At 43.2% G+C, this 21,713-nt stretch overlaps 1 protein-coding gene and 1 long non-coding RNA gene across 7 annotated transcripts; one reads left to right on the top strand and one right to left on the bottom strand.

Annotated features, from left to right (window-relative positions):
- The first annotated feature begins 7,287 nt into the window (after positions 1 to 7,287).
- LOC147991375 (uncharacterized) lies at positions 7,288 to 10,677 on the top strand. 6 transcript variants are annotated; one of them, XR_015603088.1, is made up of 4 exons: positions 7,288 to 8,191; positions 9,143 to 9,219; positions 9,606 to 9,690; positions 10,178 to 10,677. XR_015603088.1 is itself a non-coding variant. In XM_087522341.1 (4 exons), the coding sequence occupies exons 1-4, from the start codon at positions 7,656 to 7,658 to the stop codon at positions 10,245 to 10,247; spliced, it is 600 nt and encodes a 199-aa protein (XP_087378467.1). In that variant the 5' UTR covers positions 7,291 to 7,655; the 3' UTR covers positions 10,248 to 10,675. The 6 variants fall into 6 exon arrangements, 1 of the variants encoding a protein (XP_087378467.1); XR_015603087.1 differs by having other exon boundaries at positions 7,288 to 8,195; positions 10,178 to 10,674; XM_087522341.1 differs by having other exon boundaries at positions 7,291 to 8,023; positions 10,178 to 10,675.
- Positions 10,678 to 14,725: 4,048 nt separating this feature from the next.
- Positions 14,726 to 15,855, bottom strand: LOC125534290 (uncharacterized). Its single transcript, XR_007294447.2, has 4 exons — positions 15,436 to 15,855; positions 15,227 to 15,327; positions 14,886 to 15,151; positions 14,726 to 14,804 (listed from the first exon to the last, which is right to left on the bottom strand). It is a non-coding gene; the product is annotated as an uncharacterized LOC125534290 (long non-coding RNA).
- Between the last annotated feature and the right edge of the window lie 5,858 nt (positions 15,856 to 21,713).

Below are 21,713 nucleotides of genomic sequence, written 5' to 3'. Positions count from 1 at the left end.
CAAGTTGAGCACAGGCCTCAAGTACAAAAGCCAATGCCAAGGTTGCCCAGGTTTCCAGGTCCTGCATCGGCACCCGTATCTTTTAATATCAATGGCTTCAAAGCACACAACACCTTCTTCAATAGCGCCAAGAACCCCTACTCAAGGGCAAGAATATCTTCTGATCGGTTCTGGAGCTATCAGCAGCGCAGTTATTACTCATGCATTCTGTACAATCAAGTTCGCATTTTCCCACATATGCGTCTTGACACTGAAGCCATAACTGGTCTGCCTTGCTTGGAAGAAGCTCTGGATTGCTTCAAAGAGTCTGGATTGTTGCCGTTCGTCACCGACAAAGAGCACTAGAACGAAGAATTGCTGCTCCAATTCTATGCCACTCTTCATATTCATGGCTACAACAGAGATCCGAAGACGTGGGTCCTTGAGTGGATGACCGGGAATGTTCATCACGAAGCCAAAGCCTTTGATATCATTGAGCTCACTGGTCTGCCCACTCCAGGAGATCTTTATGAACCTGGTTGTCAGCTTCACAGTGCAACTATGGAGAGCATTTTTCAGAAGCCTGAACCAAACATGAGTCAGATGCTTAGCATGATGAAGCCTTTGCCTCCAGATGCTGCATATCCTAAGGAGTTCTTTGTTGAAGACCTTGAGTATCTGCCACGCACTATCTATCACATTATAAGGCGAACTCTCTGGCCCATCAAAGGACATTCTCCACATGCAAAGCTAGAAGGTGCAATGAAGACTTTGGTCTTCCATATTATTCACGGCAAATGCTTCAATGCACAAGGCTTCTTCATCCGCCAAATTGCTGCATCAGGATCTGATCTATTTGGCTTGAAGTTTTATGCTCCATGGATAATGCGGCTGATCAAACTACACTCAGTTGTCACCTATTAGCCCTCTGCTCGCAATCATCGGATCTTTCTGCCTGACGTTGATATGTCAGTTGAAGCCATCTATCCAGAGCCTGCCAAGGAGCCTCTTAGTCTTCAGAATGCTGAGAACCAAAACTTCTCTCAAAACATTGAAGGAGTTCAAGCAATCTCTCATGTTTATCCTCTGGCTGGCACTACACGTGCACCTCACCGTGCCCTCACTGAAGCCACTGACAGCATCATTGCCCAACGGCCCAAGAAGCGATCTCGTGTTCTCAATGACCGAGAGCTTCTGGTTGCCCTTCATCAGAAACAGGATAGGCATCATGACTGGCTGAAGCGCCAAATGCAAAGCCAAGAGGATTCACAATCTTGCCACCAAGAATGCCTTTGTTGCCCATGAAACCTGTCGGCATACATGGAAAGGGCTGACGCTTATGTGCTCTAAGAATGATCTTCAAGAGGATGGCTTCTCTGAATGCTTCAAGTTTGACTCAACACCTCCAAGAAGGACTGTGCTGCAACGAACTCCGTCTCTTGAAGAATCTGAGTTCTCTTCCTCCGCGGCAACTTTGAATGCTAGAGTGATCTATGATGAAGACGATGCTACTTCACTGCCCCCTACTTCTGCATGCATCGACACTGCCCCGAGTTCGTCTGCACCGCCTAACAACACCGACGACCTTGCTGCTTCACCTACTCCTCATGGGAACGAGTAGATGCTCTATGTCTTCAAACCTTTTTGGTCCTTACTGACAAAAGGGGGAGAAGCATATGAGTTTGATAGTCTTCAAGCGGGTCCATATGGGCGGTTGCTTTATATTTTGCCTAGTGTTTACAACTCTCGTTTTGATACATTTGGTTCTTTGAGTTGTAACACTTAAACTCGATGGTCGTCTGCTACTTATTTGCTATTCTGTCATGCGATGATAAATTCCGCATGTGCAACGATAAATTCCGCACTTAGATCATTTTGCAGACGTCCATTTTTCATTATGCATGTCATTATCTTCACATACTTTTCATGCATGATGAATTGTCATCATAAGTTAAAGAGGATCTCCACAAGTACAACTTGCCATGTGCATTTGCATTCCAAAAGCAAATTACTTATATGCGCATCTTCAGGGGGAGCCCTTGCAACTTATGAAGACAATTTCCTATCCTTTACAATTTCACATATTATATTCCCCGTTGAAAACTTCAACTAGTTTGTCATCAATCACCAAAAAGGGGGAGATTGTAAGTGCATCTAGTGCCACCCCTAGTTGGTTTTGGAGTATTGATGACAAACCTAGTTGAGGGACTAATGTGTTTGTGAGAATTGCAGGATAACACAGGTAGAAGTCCCTCATTGATTCGGTTTTCCTACCAGAGATGACCCCTAAAAATGTAAGAAGACATTGAAGACAAAGGTGGTATGTGAAGACATTCACATTGAAGACTATGACAAGAGAAGACATCGCATGAAGACTATGGAGCGCGAAGACTTAGTTCTTTCGTCGTTCTTTTTCTTCTTTGTTGAGTCATAGGAACCACCGTACTGTTAAGTGGGGTCCAAGAGAACCAGTCAGAATGACTGAAGTGATGCTTAACCAAAATCCTATGTCTTCGAGTGAAGACTATGAGAGCAAATCTTGTCCAGAGTTGGATAAGTCAGCTTTGCTTGTAGCCCAAGTAAAGTTGCCGTGTGTGTTTGAAATCTGACCGTTGGAACACGTGTCAGTTCCTTAGTGACCGAGGGTCATTTCAGACAAATCAGGTCGGGTTGCCCGGTGGCTATAAATAGCCCACCCCCTACAACCATAAATGGTTGGCTGCTCAGAGTTAGAATACAGCTTTTGTCGTTTGAGAGCAACCCACCTCGAAGTCTTTGAGAGAGAATTCCTTGCGAGGATAAAGCCCTAACCACCTAGAGCCAAAGAGTGTTAGGCATCACTTAAGTCTTCCTGTCTGTGTGATCTAAAGACTTATTACACTTGAGGACTATGAATCCTCCAGCCGGTTAGGCGTCGCGTTCTGAGCATCCAAGAATCATTGTGGATCGTCGGTGAACGAAGTCTGTGAAGGTTTGGAAGTCTACCTTGAAGACTTACCAGAGTGATTGGGCGAGGACTGTGTGTCCTTAGCTCAAGGGGAATAAGGTGAAGATGAGGTCTTCTGAGTTGAATCTCAGCCTCCCTAACCAGACGTACAGTTGTCACAGCAACTGGAACTGGTCCAACAAATCATTGCCTTCAACGAGTCACTGGTTTCATCCTTCCCTTCCCTTTACTTACTGTTGGTCCTTGTGAAGCCATTGTATGATTGCATCACCATTTGGCTTCACTAAGTGATTACTTGTTCTGATTGGCTTCACAATATCTTCCTACCTGATCCTTACTGCCTAGCTGCTATTAGTCATTGCGCTTTCACTTCATTGAATACTTGACTATGGTTTGCCTAGTGTAGTCTACCTTCCGCTGCATGGTAATAGGTTTATTTCTATCATTTGTCTTCGAAACTTCCATGTTTTGAAGACTTTCATAAAAATCGCCTATTCACCCCCCTCTAGTCGATCACTAGCACTTTCACCAAGTTCAGTCAACAAACAAGACATAGCTCACAAATTCACTACACAGCACCAAACTAGCCAGAGCCAACACTTGAACTTCATGGACGCCTCTATAACACGGGTGCACTGCTCTGGCGTCGAGAATGATAGCTACAGGTCGTGCAAGGGCACAAGACATCGATGCCAACCTCGGAGGGGAGGATGCCGCACGCTTCTCGATGGCGGTCAGAAGTGCTACCAGCGTCACTGCATTGTTGCTATCTCTGAACGCCGATGCCATCAGCACGTGCTCTCTGTACCGTGTTTCCAGTGCCTCCATGGAAGGCGCCCGCGCGAGGACATGGCTGGACGGAGAGAGCAGGGGACGGGGAGGCGTCCAGGGGATCCAGGGCCTCTCTGGTGGCGCTGTGTGTGCGCGTGTGAGAGGCGGCGGTGAGAGGGGATTGAGCGTGGGAAGGGAGAGACGAGACGAGGGGTCGATTGGAGTTGCTCGACCGGTTAGGGTTAGGGGAGGATTTTTGCTCGGGCTGCTCAGTGGAGGTGGGAAGGCTGTTGGGCCTGGAGGCTGATGTGGAAAAAAGAGAAAGAAGGAGAGTTGGGCCGGCCTGGCTGCAGAAAAAATGACTTTTCGGCAGTGAGATCCATCTACCTGCTTTTTTTCTAATACAACACTTTAAAAAGGGTATGTGTATGCACTACAAGAAATATGTCAACTAGTGACCTTCTGTCTGTGACCCTAGAAGAATTGGTCATAGATCTATGACCATTTGAGACCAATTGGTCAAAAGCTATTCGAGGGGCTCCAAACCCTAAACCATTGCGACCATTTTGGTCAGAAAGGTCATAATTTCCTTACACGAAATGGTCATAAAGCAAACAGTGCTGGTCCGCTGCCTTATTTCTAGTTGTTAACGACCAATATAGATGGTCATAGCCTTGTAAATTGTGGTGGGTTGCTATGACTAGGCGCCACCTCATCAGTTTTGCCTATGTGTCATATCCATGTGGAAGTTTTTGCCCTAGGTTGTGAAGCAACCTATATTTCTGTCATTCCCAAAATTCCCAAAAAAATCTCATAAATTCTTTGGGTCATATCTTCGTCAAATATGTAAAAAACCTTCCTTGCCTAGTTCAAAAATAATTCAAAAATATTCATTTTCCTATTCTGTTCAGAACAACAGTTTGTGAAGGAAGTGCCACTTTGGCATGTCCAAATAGTATCCATTTTCTACAGTGCTTTCCTATGCCCAAATAACCATCCTCCACCAAATGCCATCTCAATCCAATCATTATTTTGAGCTGAGCTTCAACATTCGTATTTATGTCCAGTGTGGTAGTTTGCAAAGCAAGTACCACCTAGGCTCCTCCTTTTGGGCTGAAAATTTGTGAAGACGGTCTTCTTAGTAACTGATCATCCTCAGCCAAAACTCACGCCCATTAGCCATGTACATTTCCCGTACCGCTAATCAAACACTTGGCTGCTAGTTCATGTTTGAGCATCGATCGGTCTCCTCGTGAGAATCTTATGTTGTAATTTTATTCCTAGCACCTACCTGGGGAGTGCCCAACCCAATAGACATGCCTAGGCTGCCCAGAACACATGGCAATGCCACGGTCACGTGGTGACCACGCAGCGGGCATGCGAGCTTACGCGCTCTAGAGTTGGGGGCCTCGGCCACCGCCCAAACCTCGACGTATCGCCACCAAACCATTTATTTATGATTAAATAAGTACTTATGTAACTATAAATGATTTTTGGAAAAAAAATAAATAGTAAACTATGAGGCAGCTGCAGTTCAAATTTGACCCGCTTCCTACTAAATCGGCGGGAATTTGTCTTTTTCACCAGAGGTGGATCAAAACTTTTGACACCCAACCATTTTGTCAATTGTGCATTAAATATGGCCTAGTATTTTAGAAAATTGATTTTGTCCAATTTTGCAACAAATATATGGTAAGTCCTTCATAAAAAAACTCATTTCGGGCACTCGAAAAATGGAAAATGTATTTTCCGTGCAAAGAAAATGAAAACTCCCTTAGGCAACATTGTTTAGGATTCCAAGATGCACCCTTGTGCACAATATTAGATCATTTGAACAAACTATGCCATGAATGTGGCCATAAGATTGATCATTTGGCTTGAAAGCCATGAATCTTCACACTTGATAGCTCATTTCCGAGAACACTTTTTTAAAATAATTGCCGTATTACAAGTTTATTATTTTTCCTGGTAACTTGGTCACATATGATGACGCAATGCGAAGGTTTTCCAATTTTTTGATTTTTTTGATTTTTTATGCCCGTTTCAAATTGCGTTCAAAACGGCGGGCTTGACCGTTCCTAGCTAGTGGTTGAATCTTGGATTTTTTTTGGTGTTTCTCTGATTAAATAGATACTTATGTACCTAGAAATTATTTTTGGAAAAAATAAAGAGCAAACTACGAGGCAGCTACAGTTCAAATTTGACCCGCTTCCATCTAAATCGATGGAAATTTGTCTTTTTCACGAGAGGTGGATCAAAACTTTTTACACCCAACCATTTGGTCAATTATGCATTAAATATGTCCTAGTATTTTAGAAAATTTATTAGGTACAATTTTGCAACAAATATATGATAGGTCCTTCACAAAAAAACTCATTTTAGGCACTCGAAAAAATGGAAAATGAATTTTTTGTCCAAAGAAAATGAAAACTTCCTTAGGCAACATTGTTTGTCATTCCAATATTCACCCTTGTGCACAATATGAGATCATTTGAACAAACTATGTCATGAATGTGGCCATAAGACTGATTATTTGGCTTGAAAGCCATGAATCTTCACACTTGATAGCTCGTTTCCGAGAACACTTTTTTAAAATAATTGCCGTATTACAAGTTTATTATTTTTCCTGGTAACTTGGTCACATGTAATGACGCAATGCGAAGGTTGTCCAATTTTTTGATTTTTTTGAATTTTTTATGCCCGTTTCAAAATGCGGTCAAAACGGCGGGCTTGACCGTTCCTAGCTAGTGGTTGAATCTTGGAATTTTTTTGGTGTTTCTATGATTAAATAGATACTTATGTACCTAGAAATGATTTTTGGAAAAAATAAATAGCAAACTACGAGGTAGCTATAGTTCAAATTTGACCCGCTTCCAACTGAATCAGTGGAAATTTGTTTTTTTCACGAGAGGTAGATCATAACCTTTTACACCCAACCATTTGGTCAATTGTGCATTAAATATGTCTTAGTATTTTAGAAAATTGATTAGGTACAATTTTGCAACAAATATATGGTAGGTCCTTCACAAAAAAACTCATTTTGGGCACTCAAAAAAATGGAAAATGAATTTTTTGTCCAAAGAAAATGAAAACTTCCTTAGGCAACATTTGGTCAACTCAACATTAAATATGACCTAAGATTTTATAAAATTGATGTGGCCCAAATTTGCAACAAATATTTGCTAGGTTCTTCATAAAAAAATCATTTTGGGCACTCGAAAAATAATTCTCTTACAGAAAACTTATTTTTGAGAACACTTTTTTATGATATTTGCGTTATTCAAAGTTTGTTATTATTCTTGAAAAGTAGGTCACACTTGGTGACACAATGCAAAGTTTTTTGATTTCTATTTGTTTTTATAAATTTTCTAGGCCGTCAAATAGCAGACATGTTTTAACATCTTATTTTCAATCGATTATGACAAATTTAAATGGTCTTAAAATCATCAAAGGGGTACTGCGTTTTGATTGGTCCAAAACCATCTCACGCGGATCATGGATTAGCACCATCGGATGCGCCCGGATCCAACGGCAGCCCACACACCCCGCTTCGTCGCTCTCCCCCCTCCCTCTCATCCTCATCCACCCACGAAAACCCTAGCTCACTTATCCCCATCGCCGTTGCCGCCCCCGCTCCCTTTTCCCCCGCCGCCGCCTGTCTCCTCCCATCGTACTCCTCATCCCTTGTCCTCGTCTCGTCGTCGCCGCCACCTCCTCCCTGTCCCCAGCCTCCTTTCCTCCCCGTCCCCGTCCTCCTCCCGCGGCGCGCGATCCCCTCTCCCCTCTCCTCCTGATCCCACCCACCGAACCGATCCCGATCCAGTCCAGATCGAGAGAGAGCGAGCCCCCTCCCGCGATTCCCACCGCCGCCACCCCCACCCACCATCGCCGACCTTGTCTCCGCCACGGACTCTCTCCCCTAGCCTTCACCCCCAAATCCACCAGTCCAGGCACGGCCATGTCGTCATGGTCGGCTTTCTTACCGGCACGCGCGTGCGTGCTTCACGCCGGCCACGGGCCTTCGGCAATCAGGACGGCGATGACGTCAACGGGATCATTGGGTCTCCGGCGGCTCGTTCCCCTCGCGCAACTGCTCCCCTCCTCCCCGACCTCCCTGCGCTCCAGATCCAGCCCCAACGAAGCCATGGTGAGTCCCGTCGCGGCGTCTGGCCACCCGGCGACGGCGGGGATCCGCTGCTGCAGCGCCTCCGCGCGGGGACCTGCGAGGCCGCGCCGTGGCTACGGGATGCCTCCAGGAACTCAGCCCACGACCTGCTCGCTTGGACCAAGCAGGGCAGCGGCCTCCGTGCCATCCTTGTCATCTCGGTGAGCCCCATGCTTTCCTTTTCCGCGCCATCCTCCTAAAAACCTGAAGATGCTCTTCAGGTAGTCGAAGGCTTTCACCATGGCTGATGAGAGAAGAGGTGGTTCCAGACTGGGTAGTGGCTAGCGTACCAAGCTGGGAGGATGAGAGAACCAAAGGAGGGGGAGGAAGTGGGTATGCACTTGTGTTTGATACAAGAGTTTTGCTGATTGAGTTTGCTGATTGAGTTCTGAGTATTACGCAACCCTTCTTTTCGTATGATAATTCTAGAAGTATCACAAAGACTTCTACGCTTTTGTCATGGTATTTTTCCATTGATGTTTCCTTGATGCACATTAATATGCATAAAAGGGCGTATGCTAGTTCATTATTTGGCTGCTGATGCATTAGTTGTGCAGCTGCTTGTGTCCAGTGTCAGTGGCAATTCAAGCACTGTAATTCACTAAAAAATGTGGTGTGACTGTGCTGCTCTAAAATGTTTTCCCTATTTGCTTTTTTCCATTGGATACCATGTTGGCCCGCTAGTCTGAAACAAACAGAAATTGAGTTGCATGTCCAACACAACCACAGAAAGAAACACTAGCAGCACTACTGCCTATGCTTGATTTCTGCAGTAAACATGTTATCTGAAATTCTGTAGTGATGTTAACTGATGTGAGTTTGTGCACTTGATGTTTTATACTTGGAAGACAAATGAACTTGTTTTGGTTATATCTCTCCTTGTTAATTATGGGTGATTTCCTTCTTGCAAATTATATATGTTCTATTTTGAGCTATCTCTCTTCTTGGTAATAAAAGTATGTGCATTGGTTGATATTTAGTATTCGTATGTCTAGTTCACAATGCTGGTCACTTACGGCAGAGGAATCGATATTTTGGTGTCTAGATATTCGTCGCCGATAACTAAGCACGCAATGCTTGTATATACCCAGTTTTTACTGCCTAGTAGTGAGCACACCTAGCCCCAGTCACCTACTTCAATCAAAGAAACTAAGAATGTTCATAATAATTTGAAAAGTATCTCATGCTTGATGCTCATACACTTGCATACACATCCCTCCTCCTCCTCTTCCTCCTCTCGTCTCCCACAATCTGATGTGTGTGTGCATTTATTTTTGCAGGTTCGTGAAGAGGCCAATCTGGTGTTGTGAAAGAAGGGGGCTGGCTATGGAGAAGATCCCGCGGCGAGCTCCTCAAGGTAGATTATCCCACAGATCTCCTCAATTGGGATGTGAAGATGCAGAACTTTTGTTTGTTCGGGAGCTGCTTTATTATATCAAATGCACCAGATACTTACTATTTCTCTTAAGTGCATGCTATATTGTTGCTTACTAGGCCAGAAGTGTTTTTTATGCTACAAGTCATTAGAGAGGTGCTTGTAAAAATAAAACATGTTTAAGCTCAAGTACCGGCGCTTGTTCCTTTAAGCTCAGACCAATACATGCTTTTCTGTAACTTTAGATATTTTCCAGAATAGTTTGCTTGGTCCTTCATATCTAAAGCTTGCATGTACTGTAGAAGCTCTACTTTATGCTAATACTTTCTTGTGTAACATCTTTCATGGCATACTTCTAAATGGACAAGTACGTGCGACGTCCAGCGTCAACGATGATGCGGACCATATGTTCAAGTGTTCAACTGCAGCCCCATCCATTGCATCGAAACAAAGGTATGTACTCTGTCTTGCTGAACAGATATGGGCCTGATGCTTGATGTCCTTATGCCTGATGCATGTATCATGTGACATACCCATAATTAACTTTGACATAGTTGCTCTGTTACAACAGATGGCAAGATGAATAGCTGGTGTTTGTTTAATTCCATCATGCACCTGGTAGTTTAATAGGTACTATTGATTGAATATGAATGTTATTCCATATACTCAAATGGAACTTCGATCTGCTGTAACTTTGAGTGATGGTTTTTAAACCTTGTCGTGTATGTGAAACATTCAATGCTCGTTTGCTGCTAAGTTTGTCATATGTGCCAATTCAATTCCCAAATTTGATCAATAGCCATATTCTGGATAAGTAGAATGATCTGGTTAATAATAATAATAAGTAGAATGATAATATATGGTGTATCTTTACTTTTTATTTAAAAAGTACTCTGTATTCTATCAGTGACTTACCTTTTGTTCTCTTTTGAATGCTCAGATGTTTTGCATCAGCCTGTCATTGCTTGCTAAGGGAGAAGCGGGACTTGGAGAAGAAATCTTTCCATTAAGCAGATTACATGTTTGGTTGCTGTGAAGTACCAGATAGGCTAGTTCTATTTTTTCATGATCCTGGAGTATTTCAGTAGCGCCATGTAAATGCAGTAGCGTTTGTTTTTTGTTTGTAAAAACTTAGTTAGCCCGCAGTCAGTTAGTACTAGCTCAGCCAGCCAGCCAGCCTCAAATAGTATTGCTGGAATGAATGGTTGTAATATAATAAGATTGCACGGTGCTTTGAAAATGTATCAGAACTGGGCTAGGCCCAAGATAGCTTGTGGTGATGTGTTGTAATGTCAATGGCATATTAATTTTCTTTGGATTGGATCAATTTTTTTGGAACTGGGCTAGGCCCAAGTTATATTGGACAATTATTTTCGAGGGAAAAACACGAGAGACCCAGCAAAGAAATGGGCCAGAAAAATACATGATCAAAAAGAAAATTTGCTGTTAAAAGGGCAACACAAAGAAATCAATAAGGCTGAATTGTTGGGCTAGACCCATGTAGCTAATAAAAGCACAGGAAAAAATACATTAAAAAGGTCGAATTGTTGGGCTAGGCCCATGTAGAAAATCGAATTGGAGCGGGCTGATTCTTGTGCCACATCAGATTGCCACGTCGGATGCCTATGTTGCCTGGGGAGGCTGCTAGTGACCAAAACAAAACAGTAGGAATATTTGGGTCGTAAACATCTATGACCTTCTCACAGAGAAGGTCGTTAATTTCAGTTTACGACTGCCAGCTTTTGACCATCTGTTTTTGTCACAAAAAGGTCACAAATGAAAAATAATGACCATTCAGTGACCAATAGTCAAGGTCACAAGTTGACATATTTCTTGTAGTGATGTTTTTATTATCCTGGAACCATGTGATTCATGCATGTTTTAACCTTTCAATGGAACATCAGCTAAATTACTTGGCCTGCATTCGCAAATAAAAACTAGAAAAAATTACTTGGCCTACAGTGTCATCCCTTTTCAGGAATGTCGGCTTCATAGCGAAGCATGGCTGCATGTATGATGCTTTAACAAAAAGTGGATTAAGCTTAATGAACATTTTAGCTATGAAAAATCTTGATAATATCACTTGACTATATGATCGATGCACATATGAGTGCTTTGAGCTAAGGACATGAAAATAATATATTTTTGTCCCGTAGCAAAGTTGATGTTTTGGATCGAATAGACAAAACTAAAATTAAAAAACACTTTCTCAAACAAAAAAAAAATAGTAATTCATGTTTTTCTGGACAACAAAAAATAAAAATGGCTCGAAAGACTATTCCATACATAATTACTCTATGATCGAATGAAATGAAAGTGCGGAGCTGAAATAGGTTAGGACGAGCATTGTTAGGGTACGTCCAAATTTCATTATCCAAAAAGAAATACTCAGTGTAACCTTATTTCTGACATTTGCGAAAAATTAGATTAAAAAAGTGTTACATAATGACACATAGAACAAGTTATATTTAATTTTTCGCCCGGTGCAACGCACGGTGTGTGTGTGTGTATATATATATATATATATATATATATATATATATATAACAGCTTTCCTACCATCACTAGCAGGAGAGAGTGCTATCAGAACCCTTGGTTTGCATCGAGATCCGAACTTTAGGGTGGATAAGGTTCTGAATTATTGCATTATTGGGGATCGGATTTACGTAAGAGGAAAGCATGTGGGGGGCCTTTACCAGGCCGTGGATGGAAATGGCAACCTATAGTCTGTGATGGCAGATTTATACACGGAATGGGGATAGATGCTTTAAGGCATTGGTCAGAGAGCCTGCGCTATTTTGGGAAGACATGTTGTCTAGGTTTTGTTGCTTAGCTAGTAGTCAAAGGTTCCACACATGACGGTCTATTTTTAGTATGTTTTAGTGTGAAAGGTACCGTTCATCTAATGCATATGCTAGCAAGAGTTCGGCACCTTCTTAGTATCCTACAGTGAGAAGTACTTCCTTTTTTGCTGCTGACCCGGGTGGCACCATGTTCTTTAACATGGTATTGAAGAACACCAGCCATTGAACGTCCCAGTGAGGGACTTTAATGAATCATCTATTTATTTCAACCTTGCAAGCTTTGCTAGGTAGTGCCTGCTATGCATCCAAAAGGGGCATCTAATTCTCACCGAAAAAAAGATTATATTCAATATTACCTTTTATTTTGTTGCAGCGCCAGCCCATTGCCATAACTGCATCCTTTACTTGGACATCTTCAATCTACAATATAAACCGCGGGAGCCATTGGTCTCATTTCAACAAGCTGCTTTCTCTAAGATGGTAAGGCCTGGTGATGGAAAAATAACCATTGGAGGTCCATCTAGCAACACATGTAAGCTTGAAGATCATTTTGGAGAGGGCATCATGCTCCCCTGCGGTGCTAGTGTTGCTGGAGGAGGCAATGTTGTCCAGGGCAGCGACGTTCAGGTATGGACCATCTATATTTTTCGCATCTTGGTTGGACTTGGTACTAAACTGATGGATGTACGCAGCATCTTGATGTCCCCAACAATCTTGTTCCTTTGATGGTGAAACAAATAACATTGCTAACTCCTTCAGCACAATATGGAGGTGCCCCGGGCCTCCATGGTATGCCTATCATCACTGTAAGAAAACATACACAACTAGCTATCTTTGTTTAGTTAGAATCTGAAACTTTTAATATATATAATGACGTCGTTTCTAAATGAAGGGTCGTCTCGTCGGTATGATGCGGAATCGTCAGGACTTGGACAGCGAAATTGTGTTTGACTTTGATGACGGTACTGGCAGGATTAAGGCCAGGATATGGTATTCGCTTGAACTATTTAATTATGTTTCAAAAGAAAGTATCTTGGTCTGATCTCATAGAAAAACATTCCTTTCAGGTCAGTGTAGGCTGAGTTCATGCGTTCCATGGACACTGCTAAGTATATTTTTCACTGAATAATGTCCACGTTCTTGCTATTATGATCGTTGGCACATTTAAATGATCTGCTGATTATTTTTGTCAATTGCGGGAATGGTGATTATATTGTTCTGAATGGAGGTATCAGGGGTGGTACTCATGACATGCACATACGCGTATACTCCGTCAGGTACGGTTCTTTTAGTATGTTGTGACCATTAATGTAGTAATTCGCTGAAAATGTAGTTCATTCAGCTAGCCATGTGTAATGAAAACGATATTGCAACATCGTCACCAACTACAACGACATCACGCACCACTTCCTTTCTTGCATCTACGTTCACTTGGATCTGAGAAAGCAGGCGAGTGTGCTTAAATGTATTGTCAAGATCGTCATGTTTGAAATCCGTATGTATCTACATAATTTATTCTATCATTTTTACGTCAAGCAAATAGGGATCGGCAAGAGGCTACTTCAGTGGTTCCACAGGAGTGTATTTCACTGCATAATAGAGGCAACTCACTGTTTGACTCTGTACTTCGGGTATTCTATCACCCCGGGATAATGTAATTGACACAACAGCCATGGAGATCCACTAATATACATATTGCTATATTTTTATTTTGTTATGTCACCATTTGGTTTCTAACAGAGAGCTTGAAAATGGCGCGTCATTTTCTTTGATAAGGTCTGAAACTGGTGTCGGCGAGGATCAACTTAGGTAAGTACCTAGTTATGTTAACATCTTGTGCCGTCTATGTACCACTACAATGTCATGATATCTGAAAATCGCATTCTTTCTAGGATTGTCATCGGAGCTCATGTGGCTATTGGGAATCTCTTCACCACCATCGATGAAGATCACTTCAAGTGCTCATTCAACGGCTAGTGCTCCTATCCGTCATGGAGTGAGAACCTTTCGATGAAACGAGGTTCAATCTATCAATTTGTATTTTGTTCATTTATCTTAAGCCATTTTCTGACTGATGTGATGGATGTAACTTATATTCGGCAGATCAAGTACTCTTTACATTTATGCTCTTGTTGCCGTTTTGTTTCTCCTGTTATTTAGTACACAGTATTCAGTAGTTATGCATAATCTTAGACTATATAAGAATCATGTAGAGGCTGGTCCCAAAAGTCATTTCAGAAAATTTAAATGGTTCTTCATACGGTCTGGAAGTCTTAAATAAAATCATCTCCTAGTGATGTGACAAGCACATTACAATTCCTTAGTCTAGAAATATAAAAGACATAAATGTTGATGGTGAATAAAGATATAGTGTGTGCCATCTAGGATCTCCTCGATTGCACGAATTATTTCTAGTAGTTTAGATATCATCATCGCTTTCATGTTATGTTATATTAAAGCAAACAGTTGCTTCCTCTCTTCAAGGTTCATTCTGGCATAACTTAAATTTAGCAGGTAGCTGGCCGATGTTACCGTCTAACCCAAGAACTTTATAGAGAAGCATCATCCGATATTGGTCAATTTCATCCCCTAGCTGCATTTTTCAATAAATAATGTTGATAAGTGGACTTATGCACACCACAAAGAACAAAGATATTGTTCTGTCTTTTTTTCTTCTGAAAACTTACAGGCGATAGAGTCCTCTGTAATTTTGTACCCATCCATTGCCTTGCGAAGTAAAGTGCTAATACACCGCTAGAAGCCCTGCATTGATTTTTTGTTTGTAAGATAACTATTTTTTTACAGAAGAGACTGAAACAACTACTAGGGCGCGTTAGAAATGACCTGCTGCAGACCCAAGGTCCAGTTGTCAGTTTGGGGAACCAATTCTGCCATCCTTTTGTCTTTGGTGCCCATCCATCGAAGAATTCTGCAATACAATCCATTTGTGCGCTAGGCAGCTCGTCGGCTAACTTGATATGCTCATTGCGGATTTCATCTACTAGTCTGTTTCCGTTGTTTATCATCGGATCGAGGATTGTTGTCCTTCTCCTTGGGAAGTTAAAAATCAATGTGAACCAGGAATGATTGTGTGCCACTGGTAATACTATCTGAAAAATGTTTGTGACAATGGTCAGAACAGGTCATACTTCCTTGCTTGTATAATAATGTTTAGAGAGAGATACCATTGGACATCTGTTGACATCGTGTGTGATATATGATTGCCAACAAAAATGTTCCTTATGTATTCATGGTGAATAAATCCACCTCCACGCAACACATGGCTCTGAAAAGGATTAAATTGTTAGGAACAGATTTATTAGTGATGAGAGTTCGGGCAAAATGTATCTGAAAAATGATGCAGAATTGCAGATACTGGTATTGAGATGATTACCTCTGCCGTCTTATCCATCCATCATTTCCCGGCATGGTGTGCGTCACTGGTCTGCTATCATTCTCGTCTTCAACAAGATCCACGTCGATTGACGGGTGATCTGAAGGTATCTGGCTATTGGTTCTGGAGAATATGGGATCCATGGGTACTTCACCTGTTGCCACATCTACCGCCGAGAACTCTGTACACAATGATCGTATATTTTTAGATGACATGAAAAATGACACATTAAGCTGCAGCTGAAAAAGTCACTTGGGTGGTCGATGAAATCTCCGCGCTGCGCTGCACCGCCGTTCTCCATTTTTCCAACCTGACGCTGCTCATCTTAACTGAGGTGAAGGGGAGCTCTGTCTCTCTTTCTTTGGTGTGGGCGGCTCAGAGAAGAAGATGGTATGGTCACGGCTCACGGGTGCTCTTCACTTCCTGCAACCACGACAGTTGGCAGTCTTTTGTCCATGGTTTGGTCATGGACTCACAGGTGCAGGGTGCTCTTCACATCCTACAACCACGACAGTCTTTTGTCCATGGTTTGGTCACGGGTGTTGTTCACATCCTGCAAACTGGTTCTCTCAATGGCCTGCCAAATCTTTTACCATGGCCATGAGCGTGGAGATTTATTATTTATTTTTTGCGGGTGTGGAGATTTTTCTTTTGATGCTTCTCTTGGTCTCGGATTTTGACTTGTGGACGTTGTTGACCATTGTACTATTGAAAAAAACCGCGTTTGGACGAACAACATTTTAAGGTTTTTCTACACCCTCCTTTCCAAAATATAAGGCACCGGTTGACTTTTCTGATCTTCGTCATTGCATAACTTTGATTATGATTTTCATGTATCATATGTCTATAAAATTATTATATGAATATATCAAAAAATTGCAAGACAAATAGGACTATGCACCCCGCAAAAAAAACTATGCTATTTATGAATGTTCAATCCATATACTTTGATATATATTAGTGGTCAAAGCTATGCGTCAAATATGGTGCAAAGTTGAGAGTGCCTTATATTTTGGGATGCAAGAAGTACCTTATAATGATGTTGTTAACACGCTGGTTCGCCTAACTTTGTAAAAAGATTTGTTTCATGGGGCAACCAACATCTTCCATAACATGTTTGCCAGAAATAAATATTGCTTTCAACCTCAAAATCATGAATCCTATTCAGTAAAAAAAATCATAAATCCCATTACAAAGTTTTTTGTGATAGTCGTATTTAACGGTTCTCAATACGTTGACCATGGCTTGTTGATGGTGTTCCTAATAAATTGACGCCGGTAAAAAATTGTACTACACTGGTTATGTGTTAGTCTTCCCGTCTAACGCTATGAGCGGATCCGCACCGACCCACACTGGCGGGGCCAAAACAAAGCCTGACGTGCAGGTCACCATTAACGTCCATGACCAAGACTGCCCCACGAGCGCTGGAGCAACACACACACACACACATAGAGAGAGACACACACACAAACACACAAAAGAACAGAGAGAGAGAGAGAGAGAGAGTTAAGGATGTTCGGAGGGACGATGAACCACCAAAGGGAGCTACTCGACCAGGGAGGTACGCAGATGGGGTATAATGTTAAAGGTATAAAAGGTGCCCAGTCCAATAAAGAGAGTGCACACATACATTGTGCAAGGTTTGAGCAATGAAAAATCAAAACTCTTGTGTCATTATGATGATACAAGGATACTAGACCACCACAAGGGGTATAAGTTTCATGTTTCATTCAGAATATTCGTTCATAATTGTTGTGTCCTCTTATGCTAACTCTACAAATATATACGAGTGGGTGTAAGCACATGTAAGTGTTGGTTCCAACATTACATTCTAATCCTTCTATCTCTGGACCAACACACACACACAGAGAGAGGGGAGAGCGAGAGAGACGCACACACAAACACACACACGTGCGCACGCGCACACACACAAGAAAATAGAGAGAGGTCGAGAGTATAAGGATGGTCGGAGGTAGCGGTGGACCGTCGAAGGGGAGCTGCTCGACCAAGGTGGTAAGCCAAGGGGGGGGGGTATAGTGTTAGCGGTATAAAAGATGCCCCGTCCAATAAGGAGAGTGCACACATACAATGTGCAACGTTGGGGCAATGAAAAATGAATATTCCCATGTCTTTATGACAATACAAGGATAGTAGAACACCATGAGGGGTATAAGTTTCATGTTTCATTCAGAATGTTTGTTCATAATTATTGTGTCCTCTTATGCCAACTATACAAATATATATTCCGTCTCTCCCTGGAGCAACACACACACGCGCGCACGCACACACACACACAAGAAAAGAGAGAGGGGTCGGGAGTATAAGGATGGTCGGAGGCATCGGTGGATTGTCAAAGGGAGCTGCTCGACCAGAGTGGTGCGCCGAGGGGGTATAATGTTCGAGGTATAAAAGGTGCCCAGTCCAATAAAGAGAGTGCACACATAGGATGCACAAGGTTAGGGCAATGGAAAATGAAAGTTCCTATGTCATTATGACGATACAAGGATACTAGCCCACCATGAGGTGTATAAGTTTCATGTTATAAGGCTGGCCATAGTGGTGGTATCATAGCCGACGATGGCATGCACTCGGAAATAGCAAGTATGCTGATGTGTCAAAGAATTAAATATATATAAAGAGGGCTAGAGTAACATATAGGTAGATACCGTATCATGTTAAATGTGATGCTAATTTGTGCCATGCATGGCAATAAACAAGATCTATATATGATACTATACTCTATGTATTATACTATGTGCTATAATTAATTAAAGGTAGTATCAACACTAGTATCATATATACTGTATATTCATGATACTAGTATATTACACTCTCCACTATACTCGTGATTTCTTACCGTGGAAAAAAATTGGAGGCGAAACGATGAACTCATGTTTTCATTCAAACAATAATACGATGTTAGGTAATGTAAATGTTTTCAAAGAGCACACGGTTCACTCACGAAAGCCGTGTGTCCACTAAACCATGGCCGATGCACCCCCCACCCCTCTGCCATGCGCGCGATCTGAGTCGTGTGTTCTGATTGGCCAGAACCCAAACCCCACGGATCGTACGTCTGCACCATTGGATTCTCCTTGATCGAACGTCGATCGTCATCCCTTTAGACAACACATGTAAATGTTTTCAAATAGCCCCTCCCAAAAAATGTTTTCAAAGAGCACATAGTTCACACACAAAAGCCGTGTGCCTACCAAACCGTGGCCGATGCCCCCCCTTACTGCGCGCGTGATCTGTGTCGTGCATTCTGATTGGCCAGAACCCAAACCCCACGGATCTGCACCGTTGGATGCTCCCAGATCGAACGACAATCCTCATCCCTTTCGATAGGAAATGCAGTCCGGCTAGGAATTGACTTATATGCCAACATGCATGGTAAATGCCAAAAAATGTCTTATATGTAGCACACGAGACCTGAAATGCGCCAGAAAATCAAACCCGTGGTAAAATTGTGATAGGTTTACGTGGGAAAAATTTATAGGTGAAACGATGAACTCACGTCTTCATTTCAAAATTAGCACATCTTCATTTCAAACGAAATTATTCTGTTTGTGCACACGAGCGCTAAGAGGCAACCGTTTGCATAGGCCTTTCCGCACGCGCGGCGACCGGGGAAAATTTTCACCCTTTTCACCTAGGCCGCCAACACCCGGAGTCCTCAACACCCCCACTGACCACTCGCGTTTCACTCAACTAGTCCACCCAATCTCCTTCGCCAGTTCCCCCCTCCCCCAGATCCACAGCAGAACCCTCTCCGATGCCGCCGTGCTCACCCCGCCCGTGTGCCCGCTCTTCGGCGTCAAGCCTACCTCCACTATCGTTCCCAACACGCGGCGGCCCGCACCTCGCCATCTTCATTTGCTCGCCAGCCACCCTCGAGCATATCGATGCAGTAACCCTCACCTCTCCTGTGGCCCGGCTGGGTTTGCATCAAGAACCCTATTAGTTACTGCTCTCCATCACGGTGAGGCATATTTCCTCGCAATCCTTCTTCCAATTTCGTTCCGTATGTTCCCAAATTGGCTATAAAATAACAGAGAGCGTATATATGTTCATTATCTACCTTCCTTACTACATATAAGTTGTATTCATTCCAATACGTTACTGCCTATTTACAGATCACGGGCGCCTGAGTCACACAAACTTAACAAATTAGCCGTACATTTTCTAAATTATTGCATGGCATGTTTAGAAAGCTTGATACTAATTTGTTAGTTTTATACTTATCCTCCTTTCCTGAGTTTCGCATGTGTTCTTTGTAGATGCCGAGTAGCAGCACAACACTCATTCAGGCCATGTATCTTCATCTGATTCGAAAAACCCTAGGTCTTTAGCAGATTGTGAGGGATCAAGTAGTCTTGAACGGGATAGAGCTGCAACAACTGCCCTTCTGGTCAGGACATGGAGGAACGCTCCAAGGAAGCCCACACACCAGCCTAAAGGTGTATATGAAGCAACCGAGATTGATTTGAAGTCCTGGGCTCCAACTAAACCAGATAAAGCACGCATGAGGTTTAGGAGTGTGTGTGGATTTGTTGGCAGGGCAAGGCTCAACATTAATTTGCCAAGGTTTCGGAAGGCTGACACAGAAACACGGCGAAGGATAGTCCGGGAGATCATGGATCACTTCAACGTTCTAGAGCATTGGAGAATGCAGGTGGAACATGCTGCACTAAAGAAGGCTAGGTGAAGGAGTCCAGGATTAGGGGGTATCTGGACAACCGGATTATATCCTTCAGCCGGACTCTTGGACTACGAAGATACAAGTTTGAAGACTTCGTCCCATGTCCGGATGGGACTCTACTTGGTGTGGAAGGCAAGCTAGGCAATACGGATATGTATATCTCCTCCTTTGTAACCGACCTTGTGTAACCCTAGCCCCCTCCGGTGTCTATATAAACCAGAGGGTTTAGGTCCGTAGGACAACAACAATCATACCATAGGCTAGCTTGTAGGGTTTAGCCTATCCGATCTCGTGGTAGATCAACTCTTGTAATACTCATATCATCAAGAATAAATCAAGCAGGACGTAGGTTTTTACCTCCATCAAGAGGGCCTGAACCTGGATAAAACATCGTGTCCCCTGCCTCCTGTTACCATCCGCCTAGACGCACAATTCGGGACCCCCTACCCGAGATCCGCCGGTTTTGACACCGACATTGGTGCTTTCATTGAGAGTGCCACTGTGCCGTCGCCCGAAGGAAGGATGTCTCATCTCGTCTTTAAAGACGGTACTACTGTTGGGAGAGCTTTGGCTGTCGGCCAAACTCTCCGGCTAGGCGGTTTCATCATGACCGCCTGTTCGGCCGCCGCACCGACGATGACTTCTCGGGTCATCGAAAACAGCCTCCACGTCAAATCGGCACTCGCCAAACAGATGGATCCAGTGGAGCTCACCTCCCTAAACGAGCTCTTGGATCGCATCGCCGCACTGGGAGTCGCTACGGGCCATGATCGGATTGGGCTTATACCCGATCAAAGGGAGATTAACTCTCCGCCGGTCACCCATCATATTGCAATGGTGGAGGAACAATGCGGCGACCTCTCCTCCATATTGAGGACCAACTATGTCCGGATTCCTGAGCTCTCCGAGACGGATACCCATTCGCGGGAGGACATCATCCAATCCCTAAACTCAGAGTCAGGCAGCGGGCCAGGATTATCGGGCAACACCCCGGAACCCGAATTTCCAAAATCGGAAATTCCTCGGCCCCTGGATCCCAGATCGGGTAAGGGTTCGGATTCAATTCCACCCACCCACCCAAACATAAGCGATCTTTCCCACATCAGGCAATAGCCCCAGGAAACAGTACATCACTATTGGGCCCGATTCCTCCTTGCGATGAACAAGGTTAAGGACTGTCGCGAGGAAGACACAATCTTATTTTTCTGCAATAATTGCACAGACAAGGGAATCCTTAACGCCATAAATCGCCGTGAGATATCACGCTTCGCTGACTTGGCGTCCATAGTACGAAAGTACAGTGCGACGGAAAGTGCCTGGAAAACCGAAACAAACTTTTGGGATAATCCGGCCCTAAATATGAACCCAGTCCGAAATAAAAGGGTGCACTATCAAAAGACACCCGGGTCAACTACCAAAAAGCAAAAAACCCCTATAGGGCATGGAACCGTACTAGAGGGATGGCTCAATGGACCCTGTAAAATACATAGCACAGAGGGCGCCATACCAACACATAGCCTTAGAGCATGTTGGATACTCCGGCAGGTAGCCAAAAGTGGCGAGGATCTCCTAATTC

The sequence above is a fragment of the Triticum urartu genome, chromosome 1A (assembly GCF_056163025.1).
Source record: "Triticum urartu cultivar PI428250 chromosome 1A, HENAU_Tu73, whole genome shotgun sequence".
Classification (NCBI taxonomy): domain Eukaryota; kingdom Viridiplantae; phylum Streptophyta; class Magnoliopsida; order Poales; family Poaceae; genus Triticum; species Triticum urartu.
The sequence above is the reverse complement of the archived record's forward strand: the minus strand, read 5'-3'. Positions and strand labels throughout refer to the sequence as shown.